The sequence below is a fragment of the Manis javanica genome, chromosome 17 (assembly GCF_040802235.1).
Source record: "Manis javanica isolate MJ-LG chromosome 17, MJ_LKY, whole genome shotgun sequence".
In the NCBI taxonomy this organism is placed as follows: domain Eukaryota; kingdom Metazoa; phylum Chordata; class Mammalia; order Pholidota; family Manidae; genus Manis; species Manis javanica.
The window spans coordinates 18178740-18200861 of record NC_133172.1 but is presented as its reverse complement, the minus strand read 5'-3'; the positions used below and the strand labels follow the sequence as shown (position 1 = coordinate 18200861).

The window sequence follows — 22122 nt, the reverse complement described above, 5'->3', positions numbered from 1 at the left end:
ATTTCAGGTTGGCTCATATGATTTAAGGTGGGTCCTGAGGCTTAAATTCCAGATAGCTGTTACACCAAATTGCCACCACCGAAGGAATGAAATTAGCTTCTCAAAGGCCAGCAGGGGAGGGTGCTGGTAGTTCAGGGAGCAGGTGTGATTCCTTGGGGATCTTTCCAAGCAACTCACGACTTCGTGCTCCCCCAGGCTCTCAGCCAGTACGAAGGAGCCACGGCACAAGGGGTCCCTTGCCATCTTGATATGTTCCTCCCGCTTCCTCCTAACTCACTACCCACTACCCTCTCAGAATTCAAGACTTCTGCCTACCTTGGATGCCACTCCATCTTAATTCCATTCTAGAGCCCAGTAAAATAAGAACAGAGACACAGATACAGTAGCTGTGTGGCTGGAAAACATTTTATTGGCGTTCCTGAGCCAGGAGAGTGACGGTTGGATGCTGATCTGATCCCATGCCGGCCCCTCCAGTGGGTGTCAGCAGCAGGAGGTCACTGGGCATCAGGACTTGCACTCCTCAGTCCTTTGAGCTGGAGGGAGAGGGCATAGTATGGTCAGACTGGGGACCCTTGGGTGTGGGGAGCTGGAGTCCTCCACGACAAGGCCCAGGACCTTACCTTTGGTTAGAGGAGGGTTAGCCGCCTTCCACTGTCCCCACTCTCCCTCCCAGATCCTTGGCTTCTCCATCACCCTCAGTCGCCTTATCTTGCTACTGCCCACCACCTCTTACCTTAGGAAAGGCATCCCAGTTGAGGAAAGGAAGTTTCCTTTTGATAGACTAAAATAGAAAAAGGGAACCAGAGTGAGTATTGCAGGCCGGGTGAGCATGGACCCATACTCAGTGAGCTCTCTGTAGCGGTGCTGGTGTTATCTTATAAATATAGTAAGGACTATTATTTGCATATGCTGTGTCTCCCCCTATAACTGCTTTACAGGCATGATTTCATTCGGCCCTCCCGGCAAACTTCTGAGGTAGATATTGTCATGATTCCCACATCACAGCTGAGGAAACTAAGGCTCAGGCAACTGCAGAGAGTGGGGTGAAGGCACACAACGGGGGCGTGCAGAGTCATGCGATGCCAGCTCTAATCCCACCACTCTCACTGACTTGGCCTTCTAAGTTTGGGAAAGCCACCTAACTTCATTTTTTCACAGAGTCTGAGGGGATTCAGATAAACACTGGACTAGTTCAGGTCTTCCTGTCCTGCGCTTGTTTCTGTGGCTCTTCTCCACCACCGCCATGTCAGGAAAATCAGGGGCAGACACCACAGCCTCTGGGGAAACTTTCTTGGGCTGGGCAGCATCCAAGCAGGGTGGTTTCTCCCTCAGGAACTCGGGAAGGAACCCAAAGGGCTAGAACTACCACTTCCCACAGGAAGTCTGCAGGTGACCAAGAAGAATAAGGGGTGCCCAAGCACTCACCTCAAAGAGGGCATGCCAGTTCAGGAATTCATCGGGCTTAAACACCTGTGGGGAGAGAGATGGCAGAAGAGGGCCAGTTCCAGGAGAGGACAGGGCTCTACCTCTGGAAGAGGTGAAGGGGCCATGGCAGCTTTGCAGGCTCTCCAGCAAGGCACCGGCCTCCTTTATGATGTGGGTGTTGGTGGGGGCAGCACTAGGGAGCTATACTTACTGATCGCAGCTTGTCCAGGTTCAGGAACTGTGTGTTAAAGGCCTAGGCAAAGAGGCAGAGTGTTCAGAGAGCTGCTAAGGAGCATGGGGAGTTAGGGGACAAGCTCATGGCTGGAGCGTGGGAAACAGGTGGTTTACCTCAGGTCCTGCCGCATAATTACCAATGGTGGTTTCTTCCTGGAAAGCGAAGGGGAGAAAGCCAAGTGATCACCTGATGGCAAGTGCCTCTCCCCAAACCCTCTCTTCCAGCTCTGACTTCCTCCAACTGCCAGTCCCCAAGAATATAGCCCATGGTCCACTACGTGGCCTCAGTGAACCATGATGTTCTAGTAAGGCAGGTGGTTGGCAGATGTGCAAGGTGAAGAGAAGGGATGGGAGGGTATCAGGTGTAAGACTGAGAAGCTAAGACCCCGGTCTGCATCGTGGTTGGCAGCAGGTGGAAATGGTGGAGAAAAGGACTCCTCCCAGGAGAAACGAGCGAGTGTTCTGCAGTGGACTCGGGTGTTCCTTAGACAGCCACACTCAGGCCATGGTGCTGGGCTGGGAGAGAAGCCTGCAGGTGGGAGCTTAGCTGCTGAGCTACCCTGCTGACTTTAACTGATTGAGGTTGGTTTGCTTTGTGGCTTGACTGCCAGCAAAGTCAGAGTCTCTGTTTTCCACATCCCTTTGGTGATGCTCCCAGACCGCAGTGCACCCCACCCTGTAGCTGCCTGGCTTCACTGTCCCTTCTTCCTCCTTCCTTCCTCTGACAGAGGTCACAAATGGGTAGCCTACAGGCCAAAGCCAAATGTTCAGACTGCATACTAGTTTGGCTTGTTTGGTTTTTAATTTGCATGTAGCATTTTTAATTGGTAAGAATTCATGAATCACTGGTAAATGCAGTAACCACATTGTTTTTTCATGTGAAACCTTCATAAGAGTGTATATCAATCATACCTTAATAAAAAAATTTTAAAAAAAAGAGTTCATGAATCAGATTTCCACTTTCTCCTTTAAATTTTAAAACTGGCCACACTAGGTCCATTTCCCCACTTGGCAAGCAGTCAGGTGGATTGTAGGCTGTCTCCTCTGAGCTGGGGTAGGTGCAGTCCCTCCAGCCTCTTGCTCCCTGACATCACTTGCTTGGATTCTAAGCAGTTGAGTCGGTGACCCCCATATCATACTCTGAAATCCAGTGTAGGCATTTCCCACCCACCCACCCCCAACCCTCGGGACAAGATGGGGAGAGAGGGGCCTCAGGGTTCCTTCTGGCTAGAGACTGGCTCATAAGGATTCTCGTTACAGCCCAGGCTCCAGCATTATGCTCCCAGGGACACAAACGAAGCAAAGGTGAGGCTGAACCCAGGCGACCAGCCTCAGCCCCTGGCCTTCCAGGACTCAGTTGCCCAGCCTCCAACCCACACCTCACCATCCCTTCTGGAAACAGAGGCATCTCCATCCCTACAAGCCCTCCTAGGAATACTTCACCTCCTTCCTCCTTTCTTCCCTCCCTCAGAGCCCTAGCTTCTCATTCAGCCCCAGTAACATCCAAAATTAAGAGCCACCTATGCAGTAATGGAGGGCAGGTAAAGAAATTGGAGAGGGAGAGGTGAGGTAATAGGTGCCAGAAAAGAGCGCGAGCGAAGTGCTCACCTCAGAACTCCCCAGGGTGGCCCCCTGAGCAGAGTGGAGCGCCAGGAGGGAGAGCAGGGCCACAGCAGGAAGGACTGGCATCTTCATGGTGTCACGTTTGGGGCTCTCTGAGGCGGGGCCCCACCACCCGCCCTTTATATTCCCAAGGAGGTGGATGTGAGCAGAAGTGGGGTCCCCACCCCACTGACTCACCGCCAGCTCCTGTCACCCACCCCCAGGACTCTGGGAGGGGGAGGTGTGGATTGCTCCCCACTTACCTTAGATTTCTCAACTCACATTCAGCCTCAGGCACTGGGAAGGCGAGGCAGCAATGGGCTCCTCATGCAGATGGGTCTGGGATGGAGACAGGTTGGACCTGTCCCTCCAAGGGATTGGCAGTGGCACCCAAGCAACCTCCGCTTTTGTCTTTCTCTCTTTTTCTTATATCCTTTATTCCTCTCTATAATTCAGGCTTTCACCCTGCCTGACTCTGTCTAACCTCCTCAGCCTGGCATTGAAAGCCTGCCATGCTCTGGCCTCAAGCTGCCTTTCTAGCTATTTTTCTCTTTTTCCCTTTGCACCAACTTGCATTCTGGCCAAACTAGACTCCTTGCCAAATATACCCTTCTTTTCCCACCTCTGAGCATCTGCCTGTGCTACTCCTTATTCCTAAAATGCTCTTCTCACATCTCAGGTTCTCAGAACCCAACATCTATCTTGGGTGAAGCTTCCCTGATTTCTCCCATCATCCGCCTGCTGCACACACACCCCTCCCATCTCAGAAATGCTATAGCAATTCACTCATATCTCTCTGGCATTGTACCTAGAGTAACTTATGTTCTTCTCTTATTTCCCTCTCAGAATATTAAGTTCCTTGAAGCCAGGAACTATATGTTAACCACCTTTATATCCCCCTAGCACCATGCCTTATACAGGTAAGAGCACCGGCAGATTCAACCTCGGTTAGGTTGGCTAGGCTAGAACTCAAGAATCCTTCCACCAAGTTGCTTCCACACACGTTCTTCCTTTGGGGCTGGACCTGTCCCATTATCCCAGCTGCTCATCTTTTACTCTTGGGTGTTCAGAGAGATGATTGTCTTGAGCTCAGAAGACAAGGAATAGAGGGGGGACAAAGCAGAGCAGGTCTTAGAGATAAGCAGTTGGAGATGCAAGTAGGTCCTGAACTTTGAGCACCTGCTCCATTTCTTTTACCTTCTACCCCCCATTCTCCTACTTTGAGAATTGATCATCTCAAAGTGATAAACATCCTAATCAAGTAACCTTCTGCACAGTGAGGTTCAGGTGGCCCAGCTGGTTCCTGGTATAATAGGGAGGTGCTGCCAAGACAAAGCAAGGCCTTACTAAAGGCTGGGCCTTTTCAACCCAGCCTGATGCAATTCACATAGATAGTGGGCCTGGAGGCACCCAGAAGTGGGCATTTCACTTCCATGCCCATGCTGCCCCCACACCCCAGTTGGATGTCCCACCCCTCTTTAGCCTCAGGAAGCCCTCTCTGTTTTTTTAATCTGCCTGCCCCTTTGCAGAGCTGCCACGGAAACGGGGCCTGAGGAGGACTCACTGCGCACTGCTGACCATGGGGCAATGGATGTAAGGCAGTTGGTGCTACTGGAGGGGATGAGTGAGAAATGAGGTGGGTGGAGCACCTCCCAAAAGGTTTTCTGGAGGACACAAGTTTTCACGTGTAATGGATTCTTACTGAGTAATTAACAGTGACTGAAGGCGCTCATTAACCACCATTCTGCCAGCATAGGGTCAACTCCAGGAGCAGAAGGAAGGGAGAGAACTGATATTGTATAATCAGTGCCAGTTGGGCCTGTTAATGGAGGAACGCTTTGGTGTGGGTAATCTGAAGCAGCAGACGATCGAAACCCTGTCACTGATTTGACCCCAGAGTTCTTTTGCAACAGATTGACTTCCCATGATTTCCTTTCTTCCTAATGCTAATGCTACTAATAACAGTGTCAGCCTGTTTACTGAGGCCTTCTTGTGTGGCAGGCCTTGTGCTTAAGTGTTCTAAATGTACGGTGTCATTGAAATATCACAGGGATTCTGTGGGGAAAGTACTATAATTATCCAAATTCTATAGGCAGAGGAACCACAGCATACGGAGGTTCAGTAACTTACCTGGGATCACAGAGCAAGGCCAGGCTTAGAGCTCCAAGACTCCGGAGCCGGCAACTGCATCACGCCTTTGCCGCACTGCAGAGTAGATCCTACAGAGGGCCTCGGCCTGCCCATAGAGCACCCTGTATAAAGTGCACACACAGGGAGAGTCGAGGGGCAGGCTGCATTAGTCCCCACTAGAGCCTTGACCAGGTGCTTTTGCAGTGTACAACCTGCACACACAATAATTTAAACTGTACACCCTTGGCAAAATGAAAACAGAAGCAAGGGGATTAATGGCCCTCAATGAGCGTATGCCCCAGAATGAGCCTACAATTGCCTCAGATTCCAGATGCCTCTTTCCGTATGCACATCTCACCACACCAGGTGTGTATTCAAACATTGTCTTCTAGTTCTAGTTCTAGCATTTAAATTTCTAATGGTTAAAGTAGGTACTTCAATGTAATGCCTCTAAACACAAGCCTACAACTTCGTGTGCACAACCAGAGAAGTCTGTTCTTACGCTGGACAGAAAACTGTCTGCGCTGGACTTAGAATTTGCTTCCACACTATACCTTCCTGATGGATTTTCAGGGGTAACTTCAGCTTTACACAATTTATGCTCTAGGAGCTAACTTTAGAATCTTGTGGCCCTCCAAGCTCCCTCCCCTTCCTCTGTCTGTACTGCTCTGGGAGTTTGTGTTTCCTGAGTGCCCAGTGTCCAGTGATTAGGCAGCTAGAGAGAGAGAGGGATGGGGGATTCTCCTGGCACCAGAATATCACCCAGGGTTCATCTCTGCTTTAGCTGCATCCCATAGGATTAGGGGAGTCAGGCCAAGCCACGAGTCCAGCTCTGCATCTGCCCATCTCCAAGTAGGTAGATGTCCCCTCTGAGGATGCCAATATACCCCTATTTTCCCACAGGCCTGCCCCCACCCCACCCCAAATCTGCCAGAACTTGAATGTGGGTAGAGGCGAGGCCCAGCCCTGATTGCCACATTACAGACACACCTAGGGGCTGGGAGCCCGCCTTCCGGGTCGGGTTCAGGAAGGGAATGGGGGATTTGAAGGGATGCACCTAGGTTGGTGAACACCTAGGTGAAATGCCCAGAATCCTTGGAGAGAAAGGGGGCTGGGGTGTGCGCCTTCAGGAGGCAGAACTCGAGGCACCCTCTGCCAGTGTTATTCCCTCTGCCAGTGTTACTATCACACCCAACAAAGTAGCCAGGTTGCCCAGCAGGTCTGGTTTCTTCCTTTGCTACCCACCCTCTGTCCCTCTGCAGCCTTTGCTTATTAAACTTCTCCCAGCAGGACTTCCTGGATTGATCCCACTTAATTCTGATCCTTCCTTCCATTGCCTAAATCGCAGACATTTATTGAATAGCTCCTTGGGTTCCTGGTGCCGGGCATTCAAGATGGATCAGGTACCAGTCCTTTGGAGTTTATATTCCAGTGGAAGAGACAGGTCATAATCTAACAACAACAACAACAAAAGGAAACAAGATAATTTCTTAAAATAACAAGGTCTGTCAAGAAAACAAAACAGGTTGATGTAATAGTGATTGGGCAGGTGTCCTTGGTTAAGCTGGCCTGGGGTGGGGGACGTTTGAATTTAGACCTAAAGCAGTTAAAGCACCAACCTTGTGAAGATCTCAGGTTCCAGGGACAGCAGCCCCAGGTTCACACTGGAGAGGGAAGCCAGAGCCACATCACCCTGAGCCATGGTAGGAGGTGGCATTTTATCTTAGAACTAATGAAAAGCTTGTAGAGAATTCTGAGCAGGGCAACCTTCCTGATTGCCATGGGAGAATAGATTTTAGGTGAAAAAAATGAAAGTTTGAGGCTACGTGAAGAAGATACTTCAGAGGCCCAGTAGGGAGAATGGGGTGGCCAGCCCTTTATCAGAATCCTTTATGCCTGAGCCTGCTTCAGGTAGTACTTTAAAGGGCTGCTTTCAGCCATTTGGACCAGGAATGCCCCAAAAGTCCAGAGCCACGTTGACACCCCAGTCTCTCCCTCAATCCCTCAGGTCCCGGCTCCAGGTGACCTGCGTGCCTGCTGTTTCCGATCCTTCACCCGCACTGCAGGAAGTGAGCTGTCCATCAGCGGAAAGGTTGACGTCTGCTCTGGGAGAGCCATGTGCTCCTCCCTGTGGCTTCAGGGACGTATTGCAAGGCCTAGCCTACACAGCTGAACCCTAACATGAAGCAGCAGACCTCAGAGAGATGGCGGGTTTCCTTCCAGACCACCGCAGTAAAGTGACATATCACGATAAAACAAGTCAAATGGATTTTTTGGTTTCCCAGTGCGTATAACAGTTGTGTTTATGCTACACTGTAGTCTGTTAAGTATGCCATAGCACTGTTTTTTAAAAAACAATGTACATACCTTAGTTAAAAAATACTTTATTGCTAAAAAGTGCTAACCATCATTTGAGTTTTCAGTGAGACATAATCGTGATCACAACAAATATAATAAAAGAGAAAACTTTGAAATATTTCAAGAATTACCAAAAAGTGACACAGCATAGTATTCAATGGAGTAAAGTACCCCACTGCCCCCTCTGGAGACACACTGCCACCGTATATGATAAGGTACCAGGTCTGAGCTGCTTGCTGGCAACTTCTGAACACATCAGCCCAGCCGTGCCCTTATCCCACCACAGTGTACTTACCGGGCCCGGGCTTACTTTCTAGGGCCCCTGGCTCCTGTTCCTGTGCTCTCCCTGGCCCTCTGGGACATCTCCTCTCCTACACAGGCTCTGATCTGAATAGTTCCCTTGCTGCCTGTCCAGGCTACCGAAACACCTGTGGCCACTTCAAGTGCAGTTAGCGTGGTATTCAGATGTAGGTGGGGCAAAGAGTATTTTTTACAGATGGAGAAACTGAGGCACAGTAAGATCAGCTAGCTCCTTTTTTCCCAGGTCTTATCTCTGTCAGTCCACTATCTTGTATACCTGACTTGGGAGGTTAAGACAAAGTTATCTGCCCCTAAATCATTCTTCCATCCTCCCAGATCCAGGCCATCAGTGTAATATTAAAGAATAAAGTTTGCGTAAGTCTTAGGGCAACAAGATTCATGTTTTATTTCCACAGAGTAGTAATTCCTCCTGAAGAATTGTCTGTGACTTCAGGTGACAAGATGGTCTAGGTGAAGAACTTGGCTGGTTTATCCGTCAGGCTGATGGTCAAGAAAACACCACAGTGGGGTGGGAAGAAACAAGGGACAGACAGCCCAGGTCCCCAACCTAGAAAAAGCAGGCACTAGTCCCCACACTAGGCCCGGCACAGGGGGAGAGCTGGGCGAGGAGAGCAGTCCAGCCCCTTGACGACTGACATTTTCAGGGCCTCAAGTCATGATTAGAAGTAATTTTCTAGAAGAAAATAAGAGAAAATGGTAGAACGTGGCTTCAGCAAGATCTGTTGAGACGAGACGTCCTTCCACCCAGCTGCCATGCTCCCACGGTGTCCTCCTATTTCACCTGCAGCTCCCCTCATGTCTGCTCCTCCTGAAAACAAATTCTGTGGTTCTCCCAAGTTAATCTATCACCTCTTCCACACTGATGACTCACTTCTTCCTGCCTCTGAACCTGTACACGTGAAAAGCTGGCCTCTGCAGCTCCCATACAATTCCTATCCCTTCCCCTCTCCCTAACCTAGAGTGCCATTCTTCTCCTAGCTGTCCCTGCACAGTCCCACGGCGGTCAGACCTTCATTCTACACTCGAAGGGTACTTTCCCAGCATCCTAGGTCATTTTCTTATGAGTCTTCGCCCACACCCCACACTAGGGGCCCCTCCCCCTTAGTTCTTCAGAGCATCCACCCAGAGCGGAGTGAGGGAAATGCCAACATCCCAGCCCTGCCCCAGGGCCGGCTGTGCCTCAGCTCCTGGCTGCAGGCTTGCACAGCTCACTGACACTCACCTACCAAAACTTCACCCACTGCAGCAGGCCTGAGAAGCCTGTAGGACAAGGAGAATGTCTGAATGGACATCACAGTGTCCCCTGCACACCCTCTGACCTCAGACCCCTTCTCTCAGGAGCCAGATTTTCTCTGCTCCGGTACTTACCTAGGAAGAAACCGTGGCTTCCCCCTGTAAAGAGAAGAGAAGAGGAGGTGGTGTGGGGGCTGTGCGGCCTCACTGTGCTCTGCCCTGTCCCCAGAGTTCAGGAGGGGCCCAGAGGGTGGGCCAGGCTCAGGCCAGGATTATTTCAAAGACCCTTGGTCTGACTGTAGACATGCAGCCTGTGCAATTTTCTCACAGCAGATTAATCATTCTACCCAAGATGACAGTGAACGTGGTCCCTGAGCGCACACTGGCCAGCAGGAGGGCAAGGGGATGGTGGGTCTCCCTCTGCCCGCTGGGTGGATAGAAACTGGCCACAAAGAACTGGGGAGCGGATTCAGAGGATGCAGTTAGGCTAGAATTAACTGCCTCTTCATCTCTTTCAGTCAACAGATCATTTCTGATCTCTCAGAAGTCCTGTCCCCAAGGAAGCAGCTTCTTGGTTCTGAGGAATGAAGGGCAGTGCCACCTGGTTTTTCTTCACCAACCTAACTGGCACTTAGCACATTCGTTCACTGCATTTATAAGATTGCTTTTTTTGCAACTGACCAAAACAAAATTCTTCATTTCCTTTGTGGCGTAAAGCATTTATTTTCCCACCAGACCCGAGTTCCTGGGCCTGCTTCCATGAAGTGCTAGTGTGCCCTCCCCCAGCCCCTGAAGAAAGTCAGCAGTTAAAGAGGTGCAGAGCGGGGCACCACACAGGAAGACTGCTGGCTTTGCTCTATGTCATGTGATTTTTTTATATTCCCCTTGGAGAGCATATTGGTTCCTAGTTTCGTCCCTGGGTTGTAGCGCAGCCACTGCTCCCTTGTAACCTTTTCTGTGCATTGAACCTTCTACCCTCTGCTCCCAAACTGTTCTCGGGAAGCCTGAGACTCCCTACAAAGGGGTGGAGAGACATGACTGTCAAAATGAAAAGGGTTCACCCTTAGCTAAGCCTCCCCTGTGCCCACGCAGACACCCCAGTGGGGATTCAGGGCAGGTCCCTCGGGGGGCTCGCAGCTGTGGGTGTAGGGTATGCCTGCTGGCTGGAGCTGGAGTCCTGCACACAGGGATGGTGAGGGAGGCAGGAGAGAAGGGGTGAAGGCCTTGTGCTTTGGAATAAACACCTTACCGCCCTGCCCTGGTGGGGCCTTTCCCAGACCCCTGCCTTCTCCCCTCTTTGGGTCCTGGTTTTCTTTCACAGACTCTCCTGCTGCCAGCCAGAGCCCACGCCCTCCCCTCCCCTCACGGTCCCAGCCCGCGTAGGTCCCGTCTCTTCCCTCCTCGGGACCTCTCCCAACTCCTCAGATGTTCCTTGGGAGGTGAGGGTAGGAGATCCAGGAAAGAAGTGAGGTCTAAATCAGGTGGTCAGTGGAGGTGTCTTACCCTAGAAGTTAGGGCTCCAACCTCTTGCCAGCCTGTGCCAGGCTGAGAAACCTACAGAAGCAGGGACTGACAGAGAATCTCAGATTGGCCAGACCCAAGAACAAGGCTGAGAGGGACCAGGGGCCTCCAAAGGTCAGCTGAGGGCAGAGGGACTCACCTGACCAGCGCCACCTGCCCTCTTCTGGAGTGGTGGCACATTGGCACCCTGGAAGGAAGAGGAAGCCACACTGCCCCTCAGGTCATGCTGGGCTTGCGGGGCTCCTGCGTCCTGCTGCTTAGGCTCTGCCCTCTGCTCCTTCATCCCACGCACCCCACTGCACCCCCCCAACGGTCCATGGTGAGTGCTGCCGGCAGAGAAGGCAGCGAGCCTGGAGGAAACTGATGGCCCGGATAGATAGAGGACAGATTTCCTCACTCAGTGTCGGAGAGCAAGGTAGAGCCCCGGGTTTGGCAAACCCACCGCACCTGTGCACCTGAGGCAGGCGGGCCTGAGACTGAGCGAGGATGACCGAGTGGTGCCCACACAGGCTCCCCGGGGCAGAGCTGGCACCTCAGCCCCAGCCCGTCTTCCTCCGACACTGAACCTTGCTCCCTTCATGAGCCCTTTGATCCCTGCCCCCAGTGCTGTTCTCTACAGGGTCCTTGGGAGGATGGCTGTTGCCCTGGAGGCAAAGCCAGGTGTATTAGGTTAGTTCTGGCTCAAAAGAGAGAACGAAAGCAGAGAAATACAAGAAAGCTGACGGAGCCACTTAAGACGCCTGGCAGATGCACTTGCTGCCTCCGCTCCGCACTGAGGCCAGGGGGGACTTCCAAGCAGAAAGAGAAGCAGCTTAGTTCCCGCAACCATCACTTCTCTGCTAGGAAGCCACACACACACGAGGGGTAGGGTGTTCTTCCTCATTCTGACTTAACTCCCTACCTTAACCACCCCTGACCGTGAATTTTCACCCCACTGTTGGCCCTAACACTGAGGTCCCAACAAACGGGTTGACCACAGACAGGACCTCCAGACATGTTTTGCTTGGTCTGCATTTTTAAATTAAATGAGTTGCCAATAACTAAAAATCAGATTTCTAGCTTTTCTTGAAGGATCAGACAACTTGGTCTCACTCAGTCCTCTATGAATGCATGACCACACACAGCTGGAGGGCCTTGTCCCCTGTCTTCATGTGGCCCACCTGTCAGCCTCACATGCCCGGCCCACACAGATGTGTGAGTTGGCAACCCTTGCCTCAGTGCCCAGGGGTCCTGTTTCCCAAAAGCCACTGGACATGCAGAACAAGATGGCCTTCTGCAGGACCCAGAGGTCCTGCCCATCCTTGCAGGAACCCAGATACCCAGACCCTCTGCACCTGGCCGCACGTGACAGGTATCCTGAGCCCTCCCCGTCAAGCCTCCTGCTTCCATCAGCTTCCCTCCCTAGTGCTCCCTCTCCAGGCCTGAGAGCCGACCCCAGCTTCAGGCCCTTCTCTCTTGCCCTCCACCTGCTCACTCTGCCACACCCACCCTGCCGTGGCCCCCCCAGAGCCAGGCCACCCCCAGCAGGAAGAGCAGCAGCGCAGGCAGTGGCCTGCTCCATGTTCCCATGCCTGTAAAGGCCCCACCCCTCAGCCTGGGCTTTTATCCCAGGGAGAACCTCCCGCTCTGCTCCTCACTCAGTGACGCACAGCTTCCCTCTCCCACCCTGCTGTCAGGGTGGCAGGGAGGGAGGAGAGCGGGGTGGGAGACACCCTCCCTCAGCAGGGAGGGTAAGGCACTGGGCCACAGTCTGCGAGCCATTGCCAGGGGCCGGGGAATCCCACGTCCCCAAAGCTGAGCTTCCTGACCCCAAAATGAGAGCTTCTGCAATCCTTACCTCAGTAATTACTTTCCAGTTAAAGAAGGGAGTGTTGTGTTTGAAATCCTGGAGGGAGAGGAGAGACAAGTGGGCCACAAGGAGACAGAATTAAGAGGATGGAGGGTGGCAGCTTGTTGGGAAAATTGCAAGATCATGTACAAGAATGGGTTTTGGAACCTGGGCGTGGTTTGGGGTTAGATGAAGGTACATGTACATGAGGTCAAGTGCGCTCAGATCTCCAGTGGCATTGGGTTGACACTGCCCACCTTACCAATGAGCAGAGGGGGAGTTTTGTGACAGGTAGGCTAGAGCTGAGGGTGGATGCCTTGAGGGAGAGGGACAGGATGACCAAGACCCCCCGTTCTTCAAAAGTGAGGGTCTCCTACCTCCCAGAGTCGGCTGAAGTAGAGGAGGGCTCGAGTGCTGGGGGGTGAGACTTGGCCCTGTGGAGGAAAGGCAGGGAGCAGGTAAGCAGGGAGCCAGAATAGTCTATTGCCCCAACTCCCCCCCACCCCCCCAGCACCACCGTTTCTCAGTCACAGAATTTCATTGTGACTAAGGTCTGGGGGGAAGCTGGCTATCTTTAGGGACAGCAGAAAACTGTCTTTGGAAACAGAGGGAGAGACAAACTAGATCTCTGGGGCCATTAACCAACCTTCCCTCCCCTGGCACACATGAAGTGTGTTTCTCTATCCATCTCCCCAGCCCCTGGCAGGACATAATTGAAGCAAAACCTCAGAAGCAGGACCTGCCCTCAGAGCCTCTGTCCTTTTCACAGGCCACATGGGGCTGAAGTCACCCCTTCCCAACAACTCTGGAACAACAATGGAGACATAAGTGAGGAGCAGAGACCAGGAGCATGGAGCAGTGAAGGTTTGTTTCAAGGGTAAGGGTTGAGATTAGTGATGAAATAATGGCATTTTAAGAAGGGAGTTGGGGGGGGCTCTCCCATCCATCTGGTAGCTCCTTATCTGGAGGTCATGGGCTGCGAAAGCTCTTCTGGTCCTGAGCAAAGAAATAAATTCTAAGAGGGAGCCCAAGGAACAGGGGTTCAGGGACTAGCAGACCAAAACAAGGGTAGATTGGGGCCCTGCTCCAGAAACCTGCAGGGACCTTTGTGTCCGTGGCTGTCATCCAGTCAATGCCAGACTTTCCGGTATGGGCTTGAAAACATTGCCATGAACGGCCAGTACATGCCCCCTGCCCTCACCCCTCACCCCAGCCGCTCACCCCAGCTGTGCAGGAAATAGGGCTCTCCCCTCTCCTCTCTGCCCATCTCTGTCCTGCCCCTCTTCTCAGAACTGCTCCTCAGGAGCCACCCCCAGTGAATCCTGCCTCACTGTGAGCACACTCTGTACTGCCCCCCTAGATGTGCAGACACGTTTGGCTGCCTGCCTGGCCCTCTGGAAAGTGCCCTGGGTCTCCCGTCTGACCCTAAGTTCCCCATGCCCGGGGACCTGGTCTCCCCATAGTCCACAGTCTCACTACCAGACACAGTTCTCTATAAAACAGAGCCTATTTTGCTCTTTTAGTTCATACAAACCAGAACTCCACTGCAGCTGGGAACTTCCCGGCTCTCACCCCCACCTTATTCCCACAGGGCAGACTTTGACTTTGCTGAGGTTTAATCTGTCTCTTTGCCTCCCGCCTGCCACCACCCCCTTTCCCCCACAAGTTTTGGAGGGCAGAGATCCTCGTCTTCACTCTTTAAGGTGAGGGTCAGAAACTGAGCTGCTCACAGGGGCCCGCCGAGCAGCTGAATGGCCACGGTGTTGCGGGGCGGGGCATGTGTGCTCTGTGGAGGGGGAGGGGGGTGGCGGCCGGCGGCGGGGGCGGCCCCGCGGCAGGAGGCAGCTGCCTCTTGGCTCTTCTCTGCTCAGCCCAGAAACACGGGCCCGAGGTTGCCAATTTTTTTGAAAGAAGTAAAAAAATCCAAGTCATTTTGTGAAGTCTCTCCATTATTAAGCCTTGGCAACTAATTCATATTGTTTTTAAAAAAATAGATCAAACAAGCAGATCAGTGGGCCAGCAGCAGCTTCTGTTGCTCTCTGTTTGGGTTGTATTTCTGCCCTTCCTCCCCTCCTTTCAGTCCCCCCCCTTACTCTGGAGGTACCTCTGCTATTCTGGGGTCAAGTCAGCCTGACCAGGGGACCCCTGCAAGAGGAAGGGGTGGGCAGGAGGAAGGAGAAAGAGGTTCTGGTCCCCAAGTGTCACCTAAGGTTCCGTATGTGCAGGGCAGACTAATGCCCGGCGCCCGGCGGGCACTCAGCACACTGGCTTCCTTCTCCCTCCTCTCTGGGTGTCAGTCCTCACGCGGCCCTGCAGCGTCTCCTGACGGCTCCATCCACCTCCTGCCCCTGCCTCTGCCGGTCTCCCCAGTCTCCTCTCTGGTTTCTCTGGTTGCCTACTTACTGTCCCCTTAACCTTCCAGGTCTTGAAGAGGGAACTGAGATTCAGACCTGCTCAGGTCTGCGTGTTGAGTCATGAAAAGAAGCCTATTCTTCCTCTCACCCCAACTCCCAACTCTTTCCAAATTATCTCTCTCTTTTCGGGATTCTGCTGTCCTTCCTCCTTGTTTATACCCTTTTTTTTAGGGGTGGGGGACACTGGCCTAAATGGCGTCTCAGTAGACATCATTGTCGTTCCCCCAGCTCACCAAGCAGAGGTTCAGCTTTCTTCTCTATATTCCTTTCCTGCAAAGATGGGAATGGCATGGCCTTCCAGCCCTTACCTTGTTTATGGCCTCCCAGTTAATGAAACTCAGCTTGGATTTAAAATTCTGCAGAGAGAGAAAAAATGAATGGCCAAATTGGGGCATAATACAATTGCCTCAGGGCCTCTGGACAAGAGAGGCTAAGGGCCACCTCTGACAGCCATTATAGAAAGAGGACTTCTGCCTGGGCACCAAGGGACAGGGGTTTAGTTTTCCAAAAGAGAGTGAGCAGAACAGTCTTGCAGAACTCACCTTCCAGAAACTGTCAAAGTTGAAGAGTCCAGGAGCCATCTGAGTGTTCTAAGGAACCAGTGCAAAATGGGATGAGAGTAAGAACCCGCTTTGTGAGCAACAGGCAGGGGCAGGAGCTACGGGTGTGTCGGGAGAGGAGGCAGGGTTTGCCTGACACCATGGTCCCAGCCTGTGGGATGATGCCTCCACTCACCACGGTAGTGATTCCACGGACAGCTTCCTCTCCTCCAACGGACCACTGCTGCTCGGCAGGGGGACAAGGGGGACCGATGTTCAGAGCTTATGCCTCCTGACACGCATGCCACCCATCAACCTGCCCCTGGCCCACTCATCTCCACCTTTGCTCAAGCTCTGTGTACCCTCTCTAATGCCACCTTCTCTTCTTCACAAGGTACCTAAGAACCCCACCTCCAGAGAGCCTTCCTGGAATGACTTGCTATTTGCTTCCTAGAGTAACCCTACCCAGTCCTGAATCATATTCATATTCTTTCCTCCCCCATAACCTGCACCCCCAAACATCTCTAGAACCTAATGTGTAGTCCCACTATGTGCCAAGTGCTATGCCGTATCCTGTCCCATCTCTATGTGGAGATGTCTCCATTTAACAGGGGAGGAGATGGAAACAGAACTGTCCAAAAGCTCTCCTCTGGATCCATCTCCATGTTAGACTCCAGTGCCTGGCCCCTGAACCACCATGGTCCGGTTATGATACAGAAAGCTCTGTAGTAACTAACAGGGGTGAGCAAGTTAGGCTTCACTGTCCCTGTTTTACCTAAGGGGCTCAGAGAGGGCAACTGACTTGCCTGAAGACACACAGATGTCACCACAGGTGACACAGCTGATGGTTGAGACCCTATTTTCTAACTCAAAGTTCACTGCCTGTCAATACTGCCTTCCTAAGTATGGTATTTTTAAAAACCCAATAGTTCACTGAACTATTCTTGTGTTGTTTTTTGTTTGTTTTTCCCCTCACTCCATATTTAAGTCTTTGGTATGTAAAAAGCTAGAATTAGAGTTACAAACTGGGAGACCTTTTATTAAAACCTATCTACCCAGAAAAAGTTAGCTGCCCTAACAAATGAGGAGCTCTTCAAGAGCACCACCGCCCTGGCCACCTTCTCCGCAAGGCCCTGCTCCTTGCCCTGGGGGTCACACTCGCTCCAGTGCACAGGCCGGCAGCGTCGGCCTCACCATGAACTTGGGAGAAACCAGAACCTCAGCCCCACCCCAGACCGGCTGAATCACAACCTGCATTTCCCCAAGACCTCTGGGTGGTTCGCGTGCACCTTAGCATGACCCTGCTTCTGTCAGTGCGGCAGGTGCTGACAGGAAGCCCAGCGCTCCAGAATCACTAGGAGGGAAGTGTCTGCTGTCAAAACACTCTTTCAAAACTGTCAAAAAGGTCACCAGATCCTGTTCACTGGGCAGGTGTAGGTCACCTGAAACAATTATGTTTCTAAAAGAACTAGTTTCTTCCATTGTTCAGTCCCATCTGTGGTATAAAGTGAGGTATATCATGTCAGGATTCACAATTAATTATCACTTTGGAAGATGGTTAGTGTCTTTAGGAGTATGTTCTGGTTTCTCCCCCTGCATTGTAACTTCCCCACAGCCAGCCTGGGATGGAGGTTAGTGTGGGGGTGGGGCCGAGCAGGGTGAGATCCAGGGAGAGGGCCCAGCTGCAGGAACGAAGTGCAGACACTGCAAGTCTGGCTCTCACCTGACCCCCAGATCCTCCAGACACGCGGACTTCATTCCCTGTGTTGTCACACTGTTGGGAGAGAAAGAAAAGGCTTTCTCTCTGTCCCACGCAGACACCAGTCCCAGCACTGCATCACAGCACTTAAGCGCCAGGCCAGCAAACGCCCCACTTGGGCCACCGTCCACCCTGTGCTCAGCCCGCGGTTCTCCCATCATCCCAGTGGCCTCATCGCCTCTTGCTTCCCTTTGCACCATTTGAGGGTGATCTGCAGGGTGCCCTCACCAGACACTCACCCCAGGTTTATTTCCCCCACGGCTGCGGCTGCTTTCTGAGGAGTAGCCGGAATTGTATACCTGAAGACAAAGCAGAGTCCATGGGAGTCTTCAAAGGACTTGGCAGGGACCAAATAATCCTCAGGGGTATTATGCATTTTTTAAGCCCCTGTCCCCACCCTCCATACCTCCCATCCTTAGCGAGTCTGTCACTGAGGGAAGTTATTCGGGACACTGAGAAGGTTAGTGTGACTGAGTGTGTTCAGAAATGTTGAAAATCTGGGGATTCTGAGCTGCTGTTGCCTGTCTCTCATCCACCCAGCCTCACACACATACCACCCCATGTGCCAGAGGTGGAAGCACCCCTGGAGCCTGACTTCATCAGAACTGAGACCCTGGGACCCCCAGGCTCGTTCCACCCTCTTCCTGCCTCTCCTCTCCCCTCACCCTCTCCTGGAACCTAGGAAGGGGAAAGGCCCCTTGGAGTCCTTACCTGGGGCTCTGCATAGCTGCTTTGATCAAAATTTCCAGAATTCTGGGGCTGGTCCTAGATGGGGGAGGGGAGGGGGCTAACATGAGGGGCAGTGAATTAAAACAGCCTGTGTTATCTGGCTTGTTCTAGTTCCTTCCCTCCTCTGTCTGCGACCTTCCCCAGAATCCCAGGGAAGCTGTGCTCCTGTCTGCAGGCCCCTCTACAGGGGCTCCCCCAAGTCCAGCTGCCAGCTGTGGTCCCCTCCAGATCCTCTCACCCCCATGCTGGGTTCGTGTAGTCTACACTACCACTCTGTGCTTAAATCTCCGTGTGCATGGTCCTGCCCCTATTCTCCCGGGGACTTCCAAAACAAGCGTCCTGTTTTCCTGGCCCACCTCTCTTCTTCCACCCATCCTGTCCCTGCCCCGGGTCTAGAGTCAGGTTTGCAAAGTGGACGTGACTGCAGGAATAGATCAGATGGGAAATAGGACATCCCACCACCACAGAGTGGGAGGAAGGGGAGACGTGGGCAGAAGTAGACAGGGTGCCTCTGCTGGGGAACCTGGACCGTGTGTGTAAGGGCCACAGCCTGGGGGCTGGGAAGGTGGGGACAGAAGCTGAGGAGGCCCAGGAGGTCAGCAGCCAGTGAGACCACCCACCCAGGGCTGGCAGCTTTCGGGAGACCTTGGAGTGCGTCTCACCAGGGACCACCTGGGGCCTTAGCCCCATCTCCATCTTCAACAAAGGTGCACAACTCACCCAGCCGGGCTCAGAGCTGCTACCACTGTTTCCAGCACGGCCACCACTTTCCTGAGGGGCAGGAGTAGACTGGCCACCGCTTTCCTGAGGGGCAGGAATAGACCAGAGAGGGACTAAAGAGGAGATGCCAAGATGGCTTCCCACCCTCTCCTTCCTTGAGGGAACAGAGTCTCTCTCTTTTCTCCCTGTGCAAAATTCCTCAGGTTGCCTGTCTTCTTACCCCAGAGCTGCCAGAACTTCCATCTGAGCCAGCGGGTGGGGAGTTGATACACTGCAGAGGGAGGGACACAGGTGACTTTCAAGACTTCAATCAAAACCACCTCCACAGGCCAGGCTTTCCTGCTTGCTGGTATGTCTGTCTCCCAGCCCGGCTCATTCTCCGCCCTCCTTCCAGCCTCCCCCCACGCCCACCCCTTCCCCATCCCTGCCTCGCACCTCCGCCCCTTGTCCCCACTTTTCTCTCCTCTTTGGACCCCACTTTCTGTCGCACACACCAGACACCCTCTTCTTCACCAGGCTCTTCCTCTTACCTCCGTGTTCAGGCTGCTGCTGCTTCTTGTTGACCCTTGGCCATGGCGGGCCACAGCTTTCTGCCGGGAAGGAGGGTGGAGTGTGGGATCTGGAAGGCCAGGGAGGCACAGAGAGTGTGGGCTTGAAGGGGCAGAGGTGGTGAGCGTCAGTGGGATGGTGACTTTACCTGAGCGTCAGTCCCCAAGTTGGCTGGCCCTCCATTGCCTCTGTGGCCCCCAGAGCTTCCCTGAGAGGGGGTTCCAAATCTGCTGTCCGAGCCTCCAGAGGGTCCAGGGCCCAAGGGAGTCCCTGGGCCTCCTGGATTGCCCTGGCTGTAGCCTCGGGGGCCTCCAGATGGAGGTTGGTCATGGGTTCCCTGCAAGAACAACACGCCTGCACTTAGCATATGTGGTCATCTCCCTCTGGGCTCGGGGAACGGTGGGCAGAGCCACTAAGGGAGAGGGGAGCCAGAGCAAGATGTAGAGAGCAGCAGGCAGAGAGAGACCCCAGAGGCAGGAAGGACGCATGACGTGGCAGGAAACTTCCCAGAGGGCCACAAGTAAGAGGTCCATTCATCCTTTCATCATTTCAACTGATTCCCAAGGTTCTCAACCCGGCTGCCCATAGCCCCCCATTTCCACATGGCTCCCAGCCACTCACCCAAGCACTGTTGGTACCCAGCATCCCCTGCCAGGAGCCGTGGGAAACGTCTGCTCCGTGTCGAACGAGATTCTCAGCCTCTCTGCCAGCCTCACCCCCAACATTTCCAAGAGCATGGACTGCTCCCTCCATCCCTTTGTGGAAAGCCTCTTCAACCCCAAGGTGGGCAGCCTCCCCCAGGAGAGTGCCCATGGCTTCCCTCATTCCAGAGCTGGCTGCCTCTTCAGCCCCTTGGTCCGCTAACTCTCCAGCTCCTTGGCTAATGACATCCCTAACCCCCTTTCCAACGACTTCCCCCACCCCATGCCCAATGGCCTCCCCGGCACTTGCTGCAGCATTCCCCTCTCTGTTCAGCAGTGGGACAGCTTCTCCACTGCTCAGGCACAGGGCCAGCAAAAGGCAGGCCAGGCAGCCCTGTAACTTCATCTCTGCCTTGCTCCTTCTCTCTCTCCCGAGTCTCTCCCTCCCACCCGTTAACTTCTTCTTCCCTTTCTCTTCCTCTGTGCCTGTGTGCCCCCTTCCCTCTCCTCCTTCTGGCGTCTTGTCCTCCTTCCCTCTAGGTCTGCAGCCCTTTCTCTGCGTTCCCAGACTCCCCTGGCTTCCCAGAGTTCTCCTCCCTGCCACTAGTCCTTATACTGGAGCTGGAAGAAGGGGACAGGGCTGGGCATCCCAGAGTCCCTCCCCACGGTGACTCAGGGCCAGCCACCGATAGGGTAATGAGCTGTAATTGTAAGTCTGAGAGTTTGTGTTGAAACAGAGAGGGAGCCCATGCATCAGAGAGGGAGGGAGAAATGGGATGACATGGGTGCAGAGGGTTCTGATTTCCCAACCCCAGGAATTTGGGGCACAGGGTGGGGCTGGGGGCATCTGCAGAGATAGGCTGTTAGTGTCTCCTAGAGGCAATGGGTAGAGGGGACATAGGAGAGAGGAATCACAGACGGGACCCCAGCGGGGACAAATGTAGGGAACCCGGTGGAACAGGACTCACCCTCGGTGGAAGCCCACCTGGATCGGGGCTGCAGAGTGGGAGGCAGGTGCCCTTTCTGGGCCTTCCTCTCAGGTGGCCTCTGTCTTCCCCATCTCTCTCCCCTACCACTCTTTCTCACTCTTTCACACCTTCCAGCACAGAGAGCCTGACAGCTGTGAGTCCACTGTCAGAAGGGACCCTGGGCATCAGAGAAGGAAGCAGCCACTCTGAGAGTGGTCAGCAGGGCATCCCAGCATTCGGACTGCTCTTGGCTGCGAAAGTAGGGTGCAGAGTAGGGGAGCTGGGCGGGCCAGCCACCTCCAGGGAATGAGTAGGAGGCAGCGGCTGACCCAGGCATCCATCCTGTTTACCCAGCCCTGGGTGAGGGTGCACGTGTGAGAACAGCAGCTCACCCCACCCACCCCCTGGCCTCCCAGGAGCAAAGGAGGAGGGGTCAGCTCCAGGGCCGGGGCCCTGGGTCAGCTGGCCCTCTCCTGGTCCCAGCTCAGGACAGCTAAGAATCCTTCCCAGGTCTCCTCCCTGCTTAGGAAGTGTCGCTGCCTCTACTCCCAGGAGCCCCAGCCTCCCCACCACCATCACCACCCAGCCACAGTTTGTATCACTGGGGTGCATCGTCTTAGGAGGGGCCAGTTTCCATCAGCCTTTCTCAATGTCTCTCAGGCAGTCTCCCTCTCCACCCTGACACCCGCACCCCAGCTTGTAACATCCAACACCTCTCACCGGTAACACAATCACTGTCTGTCCTCGGCAGCTCCTGTCTCCCTATTATTCCATCTCTGACTCTTTAATGATGATAATAATGGTGGTGGTGGTGGCCATTATCATCATTGTCACCATCACAGCTCCAGTTTATCACGAGTTTCCTATGTGCCCAGCAATGGACCAAGCACTTTAAGGATCAGAGAGCCCTGGGAGATCAGTCTTATTATTTCCCCGTTTAGAGACAGAGCACTTGGGGCTCAGAGAGGACGAGGTGAGTTCGTGACAGAACCAAAGCCAAGCCCAGGCCCTCCTCATTCCTAAGTCCCCGCCTACAGCATTTCTGTCGTCTGAGCATACCAGACCTCCCTCTGCTTTGCCAAGCCCACCTTCTTCTCTGGATAGGACTGGTTTTGGTTTTGTCCTGGGGCCCCATGGGGGCCAAGGAGCAG

The 22122-nt window shown here is 53.4% G+C and overlaps 2 protein-coding genes across 13 annotated transcripts; both read right to left on the bottom strand.

Annotated features, from left to right (window-relative positions):
- Positions 1–387: 387 nt before the first annotated feature.
- KRTDAP (keratinocyte differentiation associated protein) lies at positions 388–3409 on the bottom strand. The gene is made up of 6 exons (XM_017663354.3): positions 3268–3409; positions 1774–1812; positions 1637–1678; positions 1426–1470; positions 734–781; positions 388–533 (listed from the first exon to the last, which is right to left on the bottom strand). Exons 1-6 carry the CDS (start codon positions 3352–3354, stop codon positions 495–497), a joined length of 300 nt encoding a protein of 99 aa, XP_017518843.1. The 5' UTR covers positions 3355–3409; the 3' UTR covers positions 388–494.
- Positions 3410–8429: 5020 nt separating this feature from the next.
- On the bottom strand, positions 8430–20594 carry DMKN (dermokine). Of its 12 annotated transcripts, none has more exons than XM_073226877.1 (17): positions 19984–20593; positions 19511–19699; positions 19344–19403; positions 19034–19084; positions 18814–18897; positions 18076–18129; positions 17604–17663; positions 17329–17379; positions 15802–15849; positions 15609–15656; positions 15375–15422; positions 13030–13086; positions 12662–12709; positions 10964–11011; positions 9439–9462; positions 9293–9330; positions 8430–8878 (listed from the first exon to the last, which is right to left on the bottom strand). In XM_073226877.1, the coding sequence occupies exons 1-15, from the start codon at positions 20407–20409 to the stop codon at positions 9439–9441; spliced, it is 1296 nt and encodes a 431-aa protein (XP_073082978.1). In that variant the 5' UTR covers positions 20410–20593; the 3' UTR covers positions 8430–8878; positions 9293–9330. The 12 variants fall into 12 exon arrangements, with proteins under 12 accessions (XP_073082978.1, XP_017518873.3, XP_073082979.1 ...); XM_017663384.3 differs by having other exon boundaries at positions 8430–8743; XM_073226878.1 differs by lacking the exon at positions 10964–11011 and having other exon boundaries at positions 19984–20594.
- Positions 20595–22122: the final 1528 nt, after the last annotated feature.